Source organism: Chrysochloris asiatica, unplaced genomic scaffold (assembly GCF_000296735.1).
Source record: "Chrysochloris asiatica unplaced genomic scaffold, ChrAsi1.0 scaffold00022, whole genome shotgun sequence".
NCBI classification, from domain to species: domain Eukaryota; kingdom Metazoa; phylum Chordata; class Mammalia; order Afrosoricida; family Chrysochloridae; genus Chrysochloris; species Chrysochloris asiatica.
This window is the reverse complement of record NW_006408540.1, coordinates 24,645,468-24,666,355: the sequence shown is the minus strand read 5'-3', so window position 1 is coordinate 24,666,355 and position 20,888 is coordinate 24,645,468. Positions and strand designations below refer to the sequence as shown.

Genomic DNA, 20,888 nt, shown 5'->3' with positions numbered 1-20,888 from the left:
TTTCAATTGCCTATTTATAGTGTCCTTCTTTGTCTCTTATACTAGTTTGTCAGAAATTAGTAATGCCAATCCACATTTCTGATGGCCATTACCTTGATAAATTATTCCATGCTTTGATTTTTAGTCTTATTTTTGTCTTTGTCTAAAATGTGTCTCTTACAGACAGGATATTATGGGTTCTGTTTTCATATACATTTTGCTATTCTCTCTTTTCATTAGTGCATTTAATCCATTTACATTCAGTGTAATTATACATACCAATGAGTATTTTGCAGTCATCTTACTGAGTGAATTTTAGTAGTGTTGCTGGTTTCTTTGCTTCACATAATATTTTGTGCTAAGTCACTCTGTGGGGTTTCTTGTCGTTTTCTTTGTTGCTGTTGATTTGTTATTGCTGTTGTTGTGAGGTGTTGTCAAGTCGATTCTAACACAAAGCAACACTGCACAACAGACCAAAACAATGCCTGGCCCTGCACTAGTCTCATAATCACGGTTACACTGGCGCTCACTGCTAAGGCCACTGTACCAACCCAACTCATTAGTGGTCTGGCCCTTCACTTTACCAAGGATATCTTTCTTTTTCAGGGACTGGTCCCTCTTGATAATATGTCCTAAGTATGAGAAACGAAATCTCACCATCCTAGCTTCTAAGGAGCAGTCTGGCTATACTTTTACCAATACACATTTGTTGTTGTTCTTCTTCTTGTTAAGTGCCATCGAGATGGTTCCAATCCATAATGCCCCTGTATAGGGTTCTTGAGGAGCAGCTGGTGAGCTTGAACCATAGACCTTGCGGTTCAAAGTGACTTTGCAGTCCAGCACATTAACCCACAGTGCCACACCTGGACTCCTGTTCTTCTAGTAGTCCACGGTATTTTTAATATTCAACACCATAACTCAAATGTATCAGTTCTTCTATGGTCTTCCTTATTCACCATCCAACTTGTACATGCTTATAAGGCTACTGGAAATACCATGGCTTGGGTCAGGCTTACTGTAGTCCTCAACTGGAATCTTTGTTTTTGAAATCTAAGTGGTCTTGCGTACCAGATTTGCCTAATGGAATACACCAACTGATTACTGCTGCTTCCATGAGTGTTGATAATTTAAATAAAATGAAGTCTTTGACAAATTGTATATTTTCTCCATTTATCATGATGGTATTTATTGGTCCAGTGGTGAGGATTTTTGTTTTATTTATTGAGGTGCAATCCATACTGAAGCCTGTATGTAGTCTTGATCTTCATCAGTAACTATTTTAAGTCCTCTATGCTTACAGCAAGCAAGGTTAATCATCTGCATATTGTAGGCTGTTAATGAGTCGTCCTCCAATCTTGATGCCTTGTTCCTTCTTCATATAATTCAGCTTCTCTGATTATTTGCTCATCATAAAAGTTGAATAAGTATGGTGAAAAAAATACAACCTTGGCACACACCTTTCAGGATTTTATACCATTAAGTGTCTCCTTGTTCTGTTCCAGTGAATGCCTCTTGGTCTATATACAAGTTCCTCATAAGCACAATTAAGTGTACTGGCATACCCATTCTTTGCAATGTTATCCACAGTTTGTCACAGAAAGCCTTTGCATTGTCAGTAAAGCACAAGTAAACAAACATCTTTCTGACAGTCTCTGCTTTCAGCCAAGATCCCTCAGACATCAGTTATGATACCCCTAGTTCCATGTCCTCATCTGAATGTGACTTGAAGCTCTGGCAGTCAATGTACTGTTGTAGCAGTTTTTGAACTATCTTCAATAAAAGTTTGCTTCCACGTGATATTATTGATACTATCCGATGATTACTGTACTTCATTGGGTCACCTCTCTTTGGAATGGGCACAGATATGGATCTCTTCCAATCAGTTGGCCAGGTAGCTGTCTTCCAAATTTCTTGGCATAGATGAGTGAGTGCCTCCACTGTTGCATCAGTTTGCTGAAAGATTTCAATTTGTTTTCCATCAATTCCTGGAGGCTTGTTCTTTGCCAATTCCCTCAATGCACCTTAGCCTTCTTCCTTCAGTACCATTGGCTTTTGATCATATGCTACACCTCTTGAAATGGTTAAACAACAACTCCTTGTATTCCTTCCATCTTATTCTGATGCTTTCTTCATCATTCAATATTTTGCCCATGTTGTGGTAATTAAGTGACTCCAAGTAGATTCCTGTATAGAGTTTCCATGGAGCAACTGGTGAGCTGGAACCACTGACCTTGAGGTTCAAACCAACCTTGCATTCCAGCACATTAACCAACAGCACCACACATAGAATCCCCCAATATTAAAAGTGTAGGCTTTAAATTTTTCTCCAGGTCTCTCAGCTTGAGAAAAGCTGAGTTTGTTCTTCCCTTTCGGTTTTCTAACTCCAGCACTTTGCATATTTCATTATAATATTTAACTTTAGCTTCTTGGGCTGTCCTTTGAAATTTTCTTTATAGCTCTCTTACCGCCTCATTTCTTGCATTTGCTTTGGCATAGCTACACTGGATAGCAAGTTTCAGAGTCTCTTTCAGCATCCATTTTGATGTTTTCTTTCTTTCTTCTTAATGACCTTCTGCTCCCTTCCTGTATGATGCTCTTGATACCACTCCCAGTCACATTTCTTGTCTTCTGTCATTAGTGTCTAATGAGACTTTGTTATTGTTGTTAAGTGCCGTCAAGTTGATTCTGACCCATAGCGACCCTGTATAGGGTTTCAAAGGAGCAGCTGGTAAGCTTGAACCACTGACCTTGCAGTTCAAATGACTTTGCAGTCTGATGCATTAGCCCACAGCACCACACCAGGACTCCTCTTGAGACATAGTGGTTTACTATCTTTTTTATTTTCCCCTTTTATTCTGATGAGGTTTATTAATTTTCTATGAAGCTACTTTTTAATTTAGTAATTTCTTCCCAAATGTATAATATAACAATCTTCCGAAATGTATAAAAAATCGAGTTGACCTCTTCATTTGGAAGTTTGTAACTACAGTATTTATGCCATGTTTTTACTTTGTAATCATCTTCATTTACATATTGACATATCTGACTCTCTATTTTCACTCTTAAAGGTTTGTTTTACTTTCGATACTTCTATATGTGTTTGGAGTGCTTGACATTGTAGTCAAGCATATGAATTGATCAGGTAGCTGTTTACTGTTATTGGTTCTTTGTCCAGAGAAATGTCTTTAGTATTTAAGGTTAGTCTGGTTTTTATAAATTCCTTTAATTTCTTTTTACCTGAAAGGATTTTATGCTGCCATTGCATTGAAGGAGCTCTGGTAGCGTAGTGGTTACGAATCGGGCTGCGAACCATAAGGTCTCTGGTAGCGTAGTGGTTACGAATCGGGCTGCGAACCATAAGGTCAGCAGTTCGAAACTACCAGCTGCTCTGCGGGAGAAAGATGAGGCTTTCTACTCCCATAAGGATTTACACCCTCGGAAACCCTGTACAGGGTCGCTATGGGTCGGAACCAACTCGAAGGCACTTAACAACAACAATTGCATTTAAGAGACAATTTTGCTGGATATATAATTATTGGTTGGCAATTTGTTTTTTCCAGTTTTATGTATCTCATTCCATTACCATCTTGCCTGCATGGTTTCTGCCAAGAAATCAGAGCTTAGTTTTACTGATTCTCCTTTGCAGGTAATTTTTCTTTTTTTTCTGAGTTGTTTTCAGTATTCTTTATTTGTCTTTGATTTTAGAAAAGTTGATTATGACGCATGTTGGTGATTTTATTTTGAGTTCTATCCTGATTAGAGCTCACTGAGCTTCTTGAACGCAAATTTTCTTGTCTTTCATGATATTAGGAAAGTTTTCTTTCAACAACTCTTCACCAATTTTCTGTGTGGCTTTTAAAAATCTTGTCTTTTCCTGCTGCTGATGAATTCTAATCTCACGTTATTCTTCTTTATGGTCTCCCCGTTAAATCTCAGCCTGTCTTAAATTGTCTGGTTTTTGTTTGCCTGGTTGTTATGCTATTAGATAGTATAGAAAGATTTGTCTTCTAGCTCACTAATACAGTCTTCCATTGATTCAGTTCTATTCTTTTGCCCTTTCTATTTGCAAAATCTTAGTGCTCATCTTCTGGATTTCTGTTTGTTGGGTTTGTATGGTTTCTAATTTTTCATTTATTTTGTCAGTCTGTTCCTGTAGAGCTTTCTTGAAATCTTCTGAACTTCTGTCTATATTTTCCTTAATTTTGCCTTGCAGTTTTCTCAATCTTTTTCTCAAGTTGTTAAATGTACATGAATATAATGCATTTGATTTTATGATCAGATATTTCAAGGCCATTTCTTTCTGAAAAAGTATTTCTGTCACTGTGTTTTGGTCACTTGTTTAAGTCATTCTGTATTGCTTCTTCATGTGAATTCAAATCATCTGCTGTCTCTGAGATAGTGTGGTGCTGTTACATTGTATTTAATTGATGATTTTACATTGGTTTGTTCTTAGGCACTCACCAAACCTGTCTTCTAGCGGATGTGACAGCAAATGTAAGTGTGCAAGCTGTTCATGTAGAACAGTTGATTGTATTTATACATTCTACTGTGAAAGTTAAGGTTTTGTGACAACTTGGCCTGTCAGGAGTCTCAGTGGTTTGGCAACTGAGATGTAGCTATCCGCCATGATGCAATCAGATGTGATAAGCCAATAAGAGGATTAAGAATGGGATACACAACCATTAATCACATCACCACCCTGATCTGAGGGAGAATTCCAGGTATAGGGCATATAACTCATTTTATGTTACAGGCGATAAAAGAAGAGAGATTTGAGGAGAGGAGGCACCTATCACCACCAAGATAGAAGAGTTGGGAGTAGAGTGCATCCTTTGGATATGGGTTCCTTACACTGTGAAGCTCCCAGATTCAGGAGAAGATTATGTCAAGGTGTATGGAGATCTCCAAGGAAAGCTGAACTTACCAAAGCTGGAAGAAGACAAGGACCTTTCTCCAGAGCTGATAAAGAGGAAGCCTTCCCCAAGAGCCAACAGTCTGGTATTTCTGTTATAACAGGAAGACTCAACACTGTGACAATGTCAACACAACCCAAAATGATCAACAGATATGCAATTCCAGTCCAGATTCCAACCTCATTTTTAAGAGATGGTAAAACCAATTATATGGGGAAAGGAAAGAGACCCCGTAAAAGCAAGTAAAGCACTGCTACAGAAGAACAGCAAAGTAGGAGGCCTCACAATTCCTCTTTTTGACAGTCATAGTAATCAAAATACCTGGTGTTGGTATAACCACAGACACAAAGTTAATGGAATAGAAGTAAGAACCCAGACATAAATCCATTAACCTATGGGCAACTCATCTTTGACAAAGCACCAAAATGCATCTAAATGGGGAAGAGATGGTATTTTTTAAAAATGGTGCTAGCAAAACTGGATATCCATTTGCAAGAAACAAGATCCGTGTCTCACACATACAAAAACAAACTCAAGATGGATCAAGGACTTAAATGCAAAACCTAGAACTATAAACAGAATCAATAAAAAGAATAGGAACAAATTTAGGGGCCCTAATACATGGGTTAGAGTCCTGGTATGGCGATGTGGGTTAATACACTGGACTGCAAGGTAACAGGGTCACTATGAGTCGGAATTGACTCAGTGACACTTAACAACAACAACAATACATGGGATAAATATACTATCAAACATAACTGAAAACCTACTAACAGCAGAAGACAAACAAGATGACTTCCTAAAAACATGATACTTATGTGCAACTGAAGATTTCAATGGAAGAATAAAACAAGAGCCCAGAGACTGGGAAAATACGTTGGGCTAACAACAAACATATCAGACATGGGCCCAGAGAAGATATTCAGGTGGCCAATAAACATATTAAGAAATGCTTGTAATGATTAGCCATTTTTGTTGTTGTTGTTAAGTACCGTGGAGTCGGTTCTGACTCATAGTGACCCTATACAGGGTTTCTGAGGCTGTAAACCTTTACAGAAGCAGAAAGTCTCATCTTTCTCCCACAGAACAGCTGGTAGTTTTGAACTGCCGACCTTGACGTTAGCAGCCCAATTCATAACCACTACGCTACCAGAGCTCCTTCACTAGCCATTAGAGAGATGCAAATCAAAACAATAAGGAGGTATTATCTCACCCCAGCATTAATAGCAAAGTTCAGAAAACAACAAATGCTGGCAAGGGTGTATATAAGACTGGGACCCTCCTACACTGCTGAGACTGTAAAATGGCACAAGCATTGTGGAAAATAGTATGATGCTTCCTTTAAAAGTTGGAAATAGAAGTATCATATGACCCAGAAATTCTACTTGTGTGTATGTGTGTGTATGTATGTATGTATGTATCCTAGAAAAATATGGGCAACCATATGAATAGATATATGCATACTCATACTCAGCACTATTCACAATAGCATAAAAATGGAACCAACCTAGATGCTCATAGAGGGACAAATGGATAAACAAACTATGGTACATAGACACAATGGAAAAGCAAACAATGTTAAGAATAAAGATGAACCTGCGAGACATCTCATAACATGGATGAACAAGGAGGATGCTGTTGTTAATTGCTCTCAAGTTGGTTCCGTCTCATAGCTTAGGTTTTTGAGTAAATTTCTACAACTGCTGTGGCTTTGAAGAGGCCTGGAATCTGACTCATCCAGGTCCAATATGAAACTACCTTAAATAAATTTTGTTGAATGAATAAGTGAACCTTTATTGAATTATCTTAATATTTTATTTGCTTAATAGTTGAAGCAAACACCATGTAAGGTGAGCTCCTCAGCCATCTTTCCTTCTTCCTCCTTTCTGTACTGTTCACTTTTGGCCTTGACAATATTATCTGTTTTGACTGCACCTTTTCCTCATTCTCACTGCCACTTTCTAGGCTTAACTCAAGTACTTCTAGCTATATGATGTTATAACATCGTCTCTTGCCTTCCTATTACTAACCCACACTTCTCTCCCCACCCTAACCCCCAGGAGGTCACAGAACAATTTATGAATGAACCAACTAATTATTCATTTATACTCTTCTTGCTTCTAAACAGACATTGCTGTTGTTAAGTACAGCTGAGTCAGTTCCAACTCACAGTGATCCTGTGTAGGGCTTCCAAGGAGTGGCTAGTGAGCCTGAACCTCTGACTTTGTAGTTCAAACCGACCTTGTAGTCAGTCCAGTGCTTATCCTACAGTGCCACACCAGGACTCCAAAACAGACTTTACAGTAGATTATATTTTTCACTAAATGAGTATACTATAAAAAGGAATAGAATTAAACATTTAAGTTTTAGTATATTTTGTTATATGTAAACCATGCTGTTGTTGTTAGGTAGCTTTATAAGTGGATTCAGACTCACGGTGACCCATACAGGATTTTTCAAGGAACCAGAGTTTCGACCACCAACCTTGCAATTAGTAGTCCAGTGCTTATCCTACAGCACCATATCAAGTTTGGAAACAATGTCAGTGTGATACAGTTAAAATTTTTAAATGTGAAAAATGTGGGAAGAATTTTCTGAGTATTAATTTACATCCCTTAATCTAAAATGCATTCATTTCAAATGTAGCAAATTTTATTTTTTAAAAGGTATTCTTAAAACCTTCACAGAAGCAGAAAACCTAATCTTTCTCCCATGGAGCAGATGGTGGGCTTGAATTGCCGACCTTTTGGTTAGCAGTCCAGTTTTTAGTCTACAGCAACACCAGTATAAAAAATACAAGTATAAAATTCAAAATTACCTAAATGTATTTAAAGTTCTTTGCATTTAGTTATAGTTTTCAATCCTAATCAAAGGATTTTTCTAGGTATCAAATTTTATTTTGGTTCCTTAGTTAGAAGTTACATTAAATATCTCAAAAAATCTAGTATTCAATTATCTTCTTCCTGGAAAATGGACAGTCCACTTCCTCAATACCAGGAACTTTTAACACAATTCAAATTCATTGATATGATTCATCTATCAGCAACATGGGTCTTTATTAAAGGTCAGGCATCTTGATAAGAACTAGAAATATGATCCCTGGTGGAGCTGTGGGTTAGGCATTGGGATACTAACTGCAAAGTCAGCAGTTCAAATCTACCAGCTTACTCCAGTAAAGATTTACAGTCTCAGAAATCCTATGGGACAGTTCTACTTTGTCTTATAAAAGCACTATGGGTCGGAATCAACTCAATGGTAGTATACATATACTAAAAATGTTTATTTTTAGTATAACAACTAGCAAATTAAATATCTGTGTTTTTAAGTACCAATAACTGAAACACGAAAAACCATAAAGGTATCTTTATTCCCAGAAGCAAAAATAATTTCAACTGAGAAACAACTTCAGCATATACAATAGTGTTTCAAATATAGTTAATATATTTTATTTCTTCAATTGAGAAAATGCCATACTTGGAAAAATGATAAAAATATTAGTAACCTATTTTCAAATTGATGTTCTTTGTTTGGTCATCATTAAAGCAGTTAAATAATATGACTTTGTTTACTTTCATTTTTATTTCATTTCATTTTGATGACCAAACATAGGAGAATATCAATTTGAAAGTAGATTACTAAGATTTCAGTATTTTCTAAAATATCTATAATAAAGGTTTTCTCCAGTGAGTAAAGAAGCTTTTCAGATACTCCTGCTTTCACTACTATTCAAAGTTTCCACTACCTTTATAATACGTTCATACATGTACTACTGTTCTTCTACACCAAATGTGTTAGTCTAAAGAAATTCAGCCTTTTACATTTTAAATTTTAAGTTTATTATTATGTTGTTGTTAAGTGCTGTCAAGTTGGTTCTGACTCAGAGCGACCCTATATAGGGTTTCCAAGGAGGGGATGGTGGGTTTGAACTGCTGACCTTGCAGTTGCCGTTTACTGATTATAAGCAACACGTTTTTTTCGTTACACATGAATTCTCTAGTTCAAACAATGAAAACAGATTACATTTCAGGGGACTTCCATCAATGAACAACAAAGGTTGCTGAGTAAAAGCAATCCAAATTAAAATGGTATAAAAATAGTATAAAACATATTACTATATTACTTTTAAATTGGCTGATTTATAGGGAAAAAAATTGTCCTTAAAAGCCCTACATATTCTTACTCAATACCTGAAGAGTTTCAGTAACAACGAATCAAATTTTAAAAAAAAAAACAAATAAAACACAAGGCAATCTAGCCTTTTCTAAAAAACTTATAAAATGTTTTATAAGGAAAATATTTCAACAAGTATGTCTCCAAGGTTGGGATATCTTCAATCCTCAAGGAAATAACACGTATACTCAAGTACCCTATTCCCACATATACTTTCTTCTTCTGATTTCTTTGGGCTTTAAAAATCAATTATACTTAAAATATAAATACATAAATCACTCACAGAAACTTCTACATGTGACAAAATCTGCACCATTTTCTGATAGTTGATGTCATATTAAGGGGTTGCAGAAGGGATGGGAGGAATGAAAATAAATTACAAATCTAAATTTTAATAAAGTGGTGACTTTTTTAATTCTACAAAACTTGGTTTATATCAATTTGAGGGGACCACACTGAGTTTTTTTAAAAAATGCCTACATCTATGGGTAAAACAAGATTAACAGCAAACCTATTTGAATTTATTCCTTGGTGAAGAGGGGTAGTTTGAAAATCAAAACAGTTCTAAATTATTAATTCCATTTCCTAGGAAAGAGGAAAGAATGCTAGAAAATCGTTCATCAAAACTTAAAAGAGGCCTAGAATTTGGGCTACACACAAGAAGACCAATTAAATCAAGTTAATCTTTAGCAGCAATTACAAAACAAAAAAAACAGAAGCCAGGAGTAGAAGAACCACTGGTCCCTAATCATATCTTTTTTTTAATGTCTAGAGGTGAAACTTCTCTCTTACAGTCATTTTCCTTTTTCTTTTGTTTAAATGCTGCATTAAGATAAAACTAGTATCAATTTCAATTTATAAACATATGCCAATAAGTACTTAAAGAAAAACAAAAGTCATATCTCAAGCACAAAAGCAACTAAATTAGAGGGAAAGAAGCTTAACACTGTTTTTTGTTTTTACGCTACCAATGATTACCTGGGAAAAAACCTACCACTTTCCTTGAGAGGTTGCCAGTACCTTAGAAGGCATTTCTACACAAAAAAGAATTAATGGGCAGCCAGCTCAGCTAAACAGCCAGTGACCATTTGCAAGCCTCCTATGTATATTCCCAGCCGACACATTATCAGATTAAAGGAACTGCAAACAAACTGGGCTGAAACCATTCTTTGTCTAAGCCCGGCCTCTTCTTCCTGTGATGTCATATTACAAATCTAGCAAACCTTTCTTTTTCACTTCAGAGAAAGCCTATCACACAATACAGCTGGCAACTGCGGGAAAAGCCTCAATTCAGCAAGCAAGCGTGAACACGCTAAGGAATTTATTTCGGAACCTTTAATACACTTCTGCTAACTACCATCCACTACAGGAATACCAAAAAGAAAAACTTCACTCAAAAGGAACAAGATGTGAATGAGAGCAAATTGGGAATGTGTAAATCTCTGAAACTTTGCACTGGAGAGCAAAACAAGATTGGCAACTTCAATTTAAACATTCTGGAGCTTCAGGAAACTTTGAATTTGGAATATTCACCTTGATAATTGAAATACAAGCTTACAAAACAACTCATTTTATTGCCGTCTTGGAATACAGTGTTTCTTTAATTCCATGGGTTGGCTTTATTGACTGCATTAAAAAAAAATTCTCATCGGTTAACCAAGCCCTGGATTCACGGATTTTCTGGAGACTAGAAGATGAGAGAGTGTTTTCCCACTGAATAACCCAGTGGAAATTTTACAACAACTTCCATGTTTCTTTTGGAGGTTCCAGAGAAAAAGGAAATATTTATAAAACCACCCAAAGAGACAAAGAATTTGCAAATAAATTGGAGGTTATAAACTGGTAACAATCTGAATGCCAAAGGAGACTGCAGCTGACAAAAGGACTTCAACACAGCCAACTGAAAAGTTCCTTTATAATGGTAAGCATTAATAGCTCCCACTGCTCCTATGATGACTCCTTTAAGTACACTTTATATGGGTGCATGTTCAGTATGGTGTTTGTGCTTGGATTGATAGCAAACTGTGTTGCAATATACATTTTCATCTGCACACTCAAAGTTCGAAATGAAACTACAACTTATATGATTAACCTGGCCATGTCAGACTTGCTTTTTGTTTTTACTTTACCCTTCAGGATTTTTTACTTTGCAACACGGGATTGGCCATTTGGAGACTTACTTTGTAAGATTTCAGTGATGTTGTTTTACACCAACATGTACGGAAGCATTCTATTCTTAACCTGTATTAGTGTAGATCGATTTCTGGCAATCCTCTATCCTTTTAAGTCAAAGACTCTCAGAACCAAACGAAATGCAAAAATTGTTTGCATTGCTGTGTGGTTAACTGTGCTTGGAGGAAGTGCTCCAGCAGTTTTTTTTCAGTCTACCCATGCTCAGGATAACAATACCTCAGAAACCTGCTTTGAAAAATTTCCAGAAGACACATGGAAAAACTATCTCTCAAGGATTGTGATTTTCATTGAAATAGTGGGATTTTTTATTCCTCTGATTTTAAATGTAACTTGTTCTAGTATGGTGCTAAGAACTTTAAATAAACCTGTTACATTAAGTAGAAGCAAAATAAACAAGACTAAGATTTTAAAAATGATTTTTGTACATTTGGTCATATTCTGTTTCTGTTTTGTGCCTTACAATATCAACCTTATCTTCTATTCTCTTATGCGAACACAAACGTTTGTGAATTGCTCAGTAGTGGCAGCAGTAAGGACAATGTACCCAATCACTCTCTGCATTGCTGTTACAAACTGTTGTTTTGACCCTATAATTTACTACTTTACGTCTGACACGATTCAGAATTCAATAAAAATGAAAAATTGGTCTGTTAGGAGAAGCGATTCCAGATTCTCTGAATCTCATGGCACAGAGAACTTTATTCAACATAACCTACAGACCTTGAAAAACAAGATCTTTGACAGTGACTCTACAATATAAGCTGCTTGAAATAAAACTACTGGGACTTCACTGAAACAGAACCTTCAGGCTCTTTCAACTGTGAAACGTGTTTTCTTGGACTATTTTTCCAACGTCAAAAGAAGATAAAAACATGGACATTTAAAAATTTTTAGTATAAAGAAAAATTGTATAAATGTGCTAAGTATTAAAATATATTCCATTCTTGTATACACTCCATTTTATTTTTCTGAGCCATTTTGATTTATACCTTCTTCTTCATTAAAAACATCCCTAAGTTGTTCAAAATCTAAAAGTGACTATGATTTAAATCACATGGTGACCATCCTGTCTTGTCTCTGAATTCCTTAGCATGTTAAATGACTTTCACATAGTAGTTTCCTTTAAGTAGTTAATATTTTTATTCAACATATATCTAATTCCTATTTAAATTTGAATTAAAATGATTAATTATGCTTTTAAACTATTATAAGTGAAAATAGAGAGCAATTGGAAACAATATTTTAAAAGTATTTTTCCCAGAACAGCTTAAGATGTAGTCTTCTATACAATGATGACACACTCACACTCTTAAGGGATCTTACCTTGTGTAGTTACTCTTTTATTTATGGGTTTTATCTTTGTAATTTATAAATTTTATAAAAAGCATCTGGTATGCAACTATATATAGTACACATCACAATTAAAATTTCAAACCATTTTTGGGGTACAGTTAACACTCAATTTCAAAATGGTATCTGTTATAAGAATTTAAAGGGGGAAGGTAATAGAATGCTATTTTGCTAAGTAAATTTTTTTTCAATAAAAGACTTCAAGAGATACATTCTAAATACATATTTATGTCACAATAGAGAACTTAGATTCTAAGCATTTTAAGTCAGAAACTACAGGAAATACCAGAGGCTGATATGTTTTAAATAAGTTAAAGACAATACTTGGTGCTTAGAAAATTACAGAAATAGATATAGAAATAATTCCCTTTTCTGACAAGTCTAAGTCAAATAGTGAGTAGTTAAAATACATTACTTCAAATTTAAAAAAAAATGTTATCATATGTCAAAGTAAATTATGAAGTAAGAACATAGTTCCTTATATAAAAAGCAGTAAAACTATGTGGCTAATAAAAGCACAACTATATTTTCATTTCACTACATATAAAACTGTAATTCAGATATGAAATGCCAACTACACTGAAACTTTCATCATCCAACATACAGTTTTTAAAAAACTTAATCTCCAAAGTCAACTAGAGAATGCTTTCTATTTCAAAAAAAAAAAAGGACATGCAATTCAATAGCCCAGCACTTTGCCAGATTTAGCATTCAAGATCAGCTTTTTACTGCCTTGATTTTTCAAGTCCTGAATGCAACTTTAGACAAATACACTTAAGACTGAAATATGAGTTTTGCTGTCTCTGTTTCTTTCCTGTCTGGGAATTTGTATGTAATTTCAGGAAAATCACAGTCATTTAGTAAATAATAAATAAGAAAATCTATTTTCAATAAAAAACTAGTGGAGGGGTTTTCTTTAAAGAGCAATGAGTTCTTTTTAGATTAAAGCAAAATAAATTCTTCTAAACACACTAGTGAAGAAATTAAGCATAGTCCTTTAAAACTCATGAAAACTATATATACTATAAACATGTTTTCTTCAACTGACCCTGATGTAGCTTAATTTGATATTATATTGGGGGGGGGGCGGGAATGTTGTAGTACTCTTCAACATAATGTTTTTAAGTTAAAAAGTAACTGACAACTTACTGATCTGGCGTAAAGTGTGGGGAGTTTTCCTTTGAGATTTATTAGGACTTTTCTGGGCTTAATGATCTAAGAGTAAAACTTAGGAACAATCTTAAAGTGCGAATATTACTTAAAAATAGAAATAAATATCATCTGTTCATAGTTATTACCACTGGGATGACTCCGAGTTTGTGTTGCCCCTCTATTAATAGGAAGATACATGAGTCAAAAGTTTAGCAAGAGTCTTCAAAGTAATAAGAGGGTAAATCAAAAGTATTGCAACAATGTAACCATGGCGATGTAACCATATAAGACAGGATGAATGTAAAGTTAATGTTTTCCTATGTGGACTATCATATAATTCACAATTTAAAAAAAAAAAAAAAAGTATTACAACTAAATCATAACCGCATGCCATGGCGTCAGTTCCAACTAATAGTGACCCTACAGAACAGAGCAGAACTGTGTAGTGCTTCCTTGGTTTTTTGAGACTATACTGCCTCCTCTTTCTCACACACAAAATCACAGAAACCTTGATTAAACAAAAATATCAAAATGTGAAGCTATGGTTTCTTGACTTATCTTCCATCTAGAGCAATACAATTCCATCTCTCTAGTCCTTGCCCAAAGAATACTGTGCTCTTTGATTCTCACCAAGTCAAAGCAGAGGTTTTGGCATCCTGGGGGGACTCAAATCATGTTCCTTTGAAATGTTTTTTGAGTCTTGGGAAACAAAAAGATATCTGAAGAGGCAAGATCAGGGCTGTAGGATGATTGGGTAAAGTTTCCCAAGGAAATTCTCAAAGGACAACCCTTGCTACCCTGCATTTTCATGATGGGAAAAAAAAAAAAAAAAATCCTTGTTGTAACTTTCCTGGTCTTTTTCTCATGAATGCAGTTTTCAATTTAAAAAAAACAATAAACCAAACAAACTTCTTCCTAATTAGTGTCCCTGTGATCATCATGTGTCCTTCGAGAAAATCTACCAAGATTTCCCAAAGGTCAGTCAGCACAGCCTTCTGAGTTAACCTCTCTGCCTTGAATTTAACTGTTTACATTGGGCTTTTTTGGGAAGATACTTTAAAGAGAGACTAAAATAAAGTGAGAGCTCATCTGCAGCCATCAACTGATTATTTAGAACAAATTCATGAATGTATGAACTGGAACCCTAGTAGCAATGCTTTTTTACTTACCCGTATATGTTGTTTAGTACCTGAGAGTCATTTCTGATTCATAGCAATCCTGTCTGTATAGGGTTTCTGACAAGTGGCTGGTGGGTTTGAACTACCGACATTTTTGTTAGCAGTCCAGTGCTTATCCTATAGTGCCATACCTGGACTCCTAATGGCATATATTCACAGAAGATTAAATAATCTGAAGATAGTGCTTTATTAAGTAATATCAGCTACCCTAATATTATAAATTAAAAATACTGAAGGTAAGTCTGTGGTAGAAATTCTGATTATAGATATGTTTTTAAAGAAGTTAGCTCCTCAGTTGAAGAATATAAAAGAGAAAATCAAACATCAGCAAACTGCATATAAACATTTGATTGATATGAGTGGCGTGTGGCCAGGAGGAGTCTGAAGACACTGCCTTCTAATCCTGTAATTTTGAACCCCTGATGAACTAGTTGCCTTGTCTTTTGTAAACAGTAAGCTACTATTGCCTAGAAAAATGTACCACCTCCCAGTACCAAAACTATTTTCTAGTGTTTACATGCCAGTCTGATGTGGTACTGTAGAATACGCACTGGACTGCTAACCGCAAGGTCAGGAAGTTCCACCCCTTGGAAGCCCTATACAGGGCTGCTATGAGTAGGAACTGACCAGACGGCACTTAACAACCCCACATGCTAATCGACCCCAGTATGTCACAAATGAAGAAAAATGTGACCTGATGCTCTTAGGTGGACTGTGAATGAATTTAGAAACAGAAATAATTTTAAAATAGTACTTAGGCATGTCTGAATTTGAAAGTCAATTGTGCATTTTAAAATGTATTTTGAGTTGCTGGAAACTGCATTAGTCATTTATAACATGAGTTCTAAGACATGAATTCCAAATTAAAAAGACAAATGAACAAACATAAGGACACAAAACATATTTGAATACACTAATCAACAATATCAGCAATATTTTCTGATGGTCAACATATGCATACTCCTAAAATCACTTAACTCTCCAATTTCTATTTTATCACATTTTTATCTTTTGAGGGGGGGTGAATGGGTAGGAGTAAAAGTCAGAGTTGGGACTATGGCTAGATCTTGGCTAGACTAGGACTTTTTTATTGTTAGGGTTATGGTTAGGACTAAGGTTAATGGTAAAAATAAGGGTTCGGTCAGGGCTAGGAATAAGGCTTGATCTAGTTTTTAGGGTCACAGTTAGGTTTACTTTTATTTTTTTCTTCAAATCAATTTGATTGCTTTTTCACTTAGAAGTTCTGTAACTACTTTAGTCCCTTTTTCAACTTTATTGTTTTTTTCTTGTTTTTACAACTGTTATCTCTGATCTCTACACATAAATATATGTTTCGACTGTATCTCTTAAAGGCTTTGAAAAAAAAATTTACTTAGCAAAATAGCATTCTATTACCTTCTTCCCTCTAAATTCTTATAGGTTTGTTTCACTTTGCATACTTCTATTATTTGGGTTGAGGGTAGGTGATACTGTCATGTATGTTAGTCTCAGGTTGTTGTCTACTACTGTTGGTTCTCTGTATAAAGAACTCCCTTTAGTATTTTTTGTAAGGTTGGTTTGGTTTTTACAAATTCTTGTAATTTCTATTCATCTGAAAACGACCTAATTTTGTAATCATATTTGATGGACAGTTTTGCTGGATATATGATTCTTGGTTGGAATTTGTTTCTTTCACAGTATTATATGTGTCATTCCATTGTCTTCTTGCTTGTATGGTTTCTTCAGAGCTTAGTCTTATTAGTTCTCCTGTGTAGGTAACTTTTCGTTTTTCCTGAGCTGTTCTCAGAATTCTTTCCTTGTCTTTGGTTCTGTAAAGTTTGATTATAATATGTGTTAAGTGTTTTTCCTCTGGGGGGTCTATCCTGTTTGGAATTCTTTAAATTTCTTCAATGTCTATCTTTTTGTCATTCATGATATTAGGGAAGTTTTCTTCCAACAACTCTTGGACAATATTCTCTCTGGGTTCTTTTTCTTCCTGTTCTGGAATTCCTATCACACATAAGTTATTCCTCTTGATAGTGTTCCACATAAACCTTAGACTTTCTTTGGATTTTTTGCTCTTTTTTCTGATTGTTCCGAATATGGAAACATTTTCTTCAAGTTCAGTAATTTAGTTTCTCATTGATTCTATTCTATTTCTTTAGCCTTTCAGTGTATTATTTATTTCTGAAATCTTAGCATTAATCTTGTGGCTTTCTAATTGCTATTTTAACATGGTTCCCATGTTTTACAATTATTTTGTCAGTTTGCTTCCTGAGTCTTTCCATAATTGTATCTATGTTTTCTTTGATTTCATCTGTAGTTTTCTAGATCTTCTTCACAATCTGTTAAATTGCCTAATTAGCAGTCTTTTAAATTCCTTATAAGGTAGTTCTGATAACATTTCTGGTGTTACATTTCTCTAACTCTCTATTTTGGTCACTTGTTTGAGACACTCTATTTTGCTTCTTTGTATAAACTGAAACTGTTTTCTCCAAGACATTGTGGTGTCATATTTATCTTCAATTGATGATTGTATATTGGTGTGTTCTCAGGTACTCACCATCTGTATCCTGGTGGATGTGGCAGAAACCAGAAGTGTGATTGCAGTTACTACTCTGTTCACCATCGGTGCAGTGTTGTTCAGGGAGGGTTCATATGTCTCCAGAAGCAGGGGTACTATGTCAGGTACCCAAACCGAGGCTGAGCAGAGGCTGACTACTGGATTTCCAGGGGCAGGGACTAGCCATGTCCCCAGCTACCAAGAGGGCACGAGAATAAGAGAGAATTGTAACCCCTTGCCACCAACCTCCATTCATGTCCTGTGCCCACAAGTCACAAGATGGCCGCACTGCACTATGCCAGCCCATAGCCTACCTGTTTTTCTTCTCTCTCACTGCTCCTGTTCAGTTTCCTCTTCCAGTTGGCACTCAATCCACCTCTCTGTCCCGTTCTCTTGTTTAGGGCTCCAGGATTTCCATTTATATCTGTTGCATTTGGTCTCTCACATCTTTGTTGCAAAGGACCAGCTTAGTGCAACTGCTTACTCTGCTATTTGGCCGTGGACTCTACACGCTCTTTATGCTTTTATCCGATGCTTTGCTTCCCATTTCCTGACAGTTTCGTAAAAGTATAAACAATCTCAATCATACAAGGCTAATAAAACCATAAGAAAGTAACTCTAGGCACACTTCCTTCTCTTGTTAAGGGCTGTCAGGTCAGTTCCAATTCATAGTGACCCTGCATCGGGTTTTCAAGGCTGTAAATCTTTATGGGACCAGAAAGTCTCGTCTTTCTCCCACAGAATGGCTGGTAGGTTTGACCTTCTGACCACATGGTTAGCAGTCCAGTGCTTATCCTACAGCACTACCAGCACTCCTATCAGTAATTCCTAAAAGAATACAAAATTATTTCTTACATTACTGAAAAGCAGTATTGTAAAACCAGAATCCAAGAGACAGGACCCCAGAAATAGGTTGTTGTTGTTAAGTGCCATCTAGTCAGTTCTGACCCATAGCGACCCTGTATAGGGTTTCTGAGGAAGTGCTGGTGAGCTTGACCCACTGACCTTGCAGTTCAAAGGGCTTTACAGTCTGGCACATTAACCCATAGTGCCACACCAGGACATACCTCATGAATTTAGTAATTATTTTTCAAATTCAAAATTTGCTCTATGTATACAGACTGAATTACTATAAAAATTTTTGAAAGATGCTCAATGTCATTAGATATCAGAGAGATACAAATCAAAACCATAATGGGAGCTCTGGTAGCAGTGATTACGAATTGGGCTGTGAACCTCAAGGTCTGCAATTTGAAATTACCAGTTGTTCCACAGGAGAAAGATGAGGCTTTCTGATCCCATAAAGATTTACAGCCTCAGAAACCTTGTACAGGGTCGCTATGAGTCGGAACCGACTCCATGGCACATAACCATCACCACCAAGATAGCTGGTGTGGCGCTGTGGGCTAATGCGTCAGACTGCAAAATCGTTTGGACTGCAAGGTCGGTGGTTCAAGCTCACCAGCTGCTCCTTGTAAACCCTATACAGGGTCGCTATGGGTCGGAATCAACTTGACGGCACTTCACAACAACAACAAAGATAGCAAAGGAGTTCTGGCGTGGTGCTATAGGATAAAGCATTGGATCACAAGGTTGGTTTGAAACACACTAGTTGCTCCTTGGAAGCCAAATACAGGGTCCCAATAAGTTAGAAAAGACTTGACTGCACTTAAAAATAGTAACAACAGGATGGCTAAGAGAGTACGGTGGCGCTGTAGGATAAGCACTGGTCTGCGAATCAGAACATTAGTGGTTTGAGCCCACTAGCTGTTCCAAAAGAGAAAGATGAGGCTTTCTGCTCCCACAAAGATTTATAGCTTCGGAAACTTTGTACAGGGTCACTATGAGTCAGTCAGAACTGATTCAACGACATTTAACAATAACAGATTCAACTACCACAAAAAATTGTCTGAAATTAATTAAAATTTGATCAAGTGGTAAGGGTGAGAAACGAGTATTTATTGTTTACTTATAACCATATAGGTCTGGTTTTAGCTATGTAGTGCTGCTATGACAAGTGGATTACCAAACAAATTTGTTCTCTCCCATTTAGGAGGCTAGAAGTCTGAATTTAGAATTGCAGCATCTGTTGGCTCAGCATTCCTTGGAGAGCTCCACCTGTCTTGGCATCAGTCTTTTCCTGGATCTGGGAGCTTCCCAGTGCAGGGAGCCCAGGTCCAAAGGACACACTCCATTCCTGGCTCTCCTTTCTTGGTGGTAGTAGGTCCCTCTTTCTCTCACTTCTCTCTCCTTTTGTCTTGTGTAAGATAAAAAGTGTTGCATGCTACCCCCCATGGAAATTTCTCTTTTATCAGATTAGGGTCATTATAGGATTTATACAGGGTCACTATGAGTCAGAACTGACTCTGCAGTACTTAACAACAACATTCCATCTTTAATCTCCTTATTGGTCTATCACATCACATCACATCACGGGGATGATCACGTAACTGCCAACCACTGAGAAGCAAGGCCTAGCTAAGATGACACATTTTTGGGGAGGACATTATTCAACCTATGTCAAGGACCAATTATTGAGCTCCAATATCTCCCTATCAAAACTGCTTCTACTAAATTCACAATTTAGAATAGAAAGGGCCTGAAGGAAATTTGATAAAATCAGTACAGGTTGAGGAAGGAAACTGAAGAACTACAAGGCTAAGAAACCTACACAAGGATGCATAAGTCAGGCAGAGACAGGATAAGAAGTAACTTGTTGATAAGTCTATACACATGCAGAAGGAACCTTGGTGGTGCAGTGGTTAAAGTGTTGGGCTGCTAATCTCAAAGGCACCAATGTGAACTCACCATCACTCCTTGAGAGAAAGGTAACGCTGTCTAGTCTTGCACTTAACAACAACTTTGTCCTTTATTCTGAATAAATCCTATCTTATTAAAATATACTTTCTTTTTATGAAATGGTGATGAAAGATTGAGGAATATTCTGATGTAATTACTTTGCAATACTGAGTTCACAGTTTTTGTGAAGAAATCAGTACTTTCATACATTACTGGCAGGAATACAAAATGGTAAAATTCTTCTGATTGGGAGTTTGACAATATCTAACACATGTGTTGACCCTTTCACTCAGCATACCTACCTTCTACAGGTTTAGCTGAAGGTACCATGGACTGCCAAAAGAATAAATCATTCTGTGTTGGAAGAAGTACAGCCAGAGTGTGTGTTCCTTGGAAGCCAGGATGGCCAAATTTCATCTCTCATAATTCAGACATAGTATCAGGAGGGACCTAATGCATGTGAAAGCTGGACAGTGAATAAGGAAGACCGTAGAAGAATTGATGCTTTTGAGTTATGGTGTTGGAGAATACTGAAAGTGCCAAGGGCTACTAAAAGAACAAACAGGTCTGTGTTGTAAGAAGTGCAGCCAGAGTGCTCCTTGGAGGCCAGGA

General features: G+C 36.3%; 2 protein-coding genes across 2 annotated transcripts in view; one reads left to right on the top strand and one right to left on the bottom strand.

Annotated features, from left to right (window-relative positions):
• Window positions 1-20,888, bottom strand: part of RB1 (retinoblastoma 1) — a 250,862-nt gene that overhangs the window by 60,015 nt on the left and 169,959 nt on the right. The window lies entirely within an intron of this gene.
• On the top strand, window positions 10,783-12,242 carry LPAR6 (lysophosphatidic acid receptor 6). The gene has a single exon (XM_006837640.1). It carries the CDS (start codon window positions 10,981-10,983, stop codon window positions 12,013-12,015), a length of 1,035 nt encoding a protein of 344 aa, XP_006837703.1. The 5' UTR covers window positions 10,783-10,980; the 3' UTR covers window positions 12,016-12,242.

Bases quoted from the DNA above. Each gene is read 5' to 3' on its own strand.
- LPAR6 (XM_006837640.1), top strand. From the start codon at position 10,981: ATGGTAAGCATTAATAGCTCCCACTGCTCCTATGATGACTCCTTTAAG.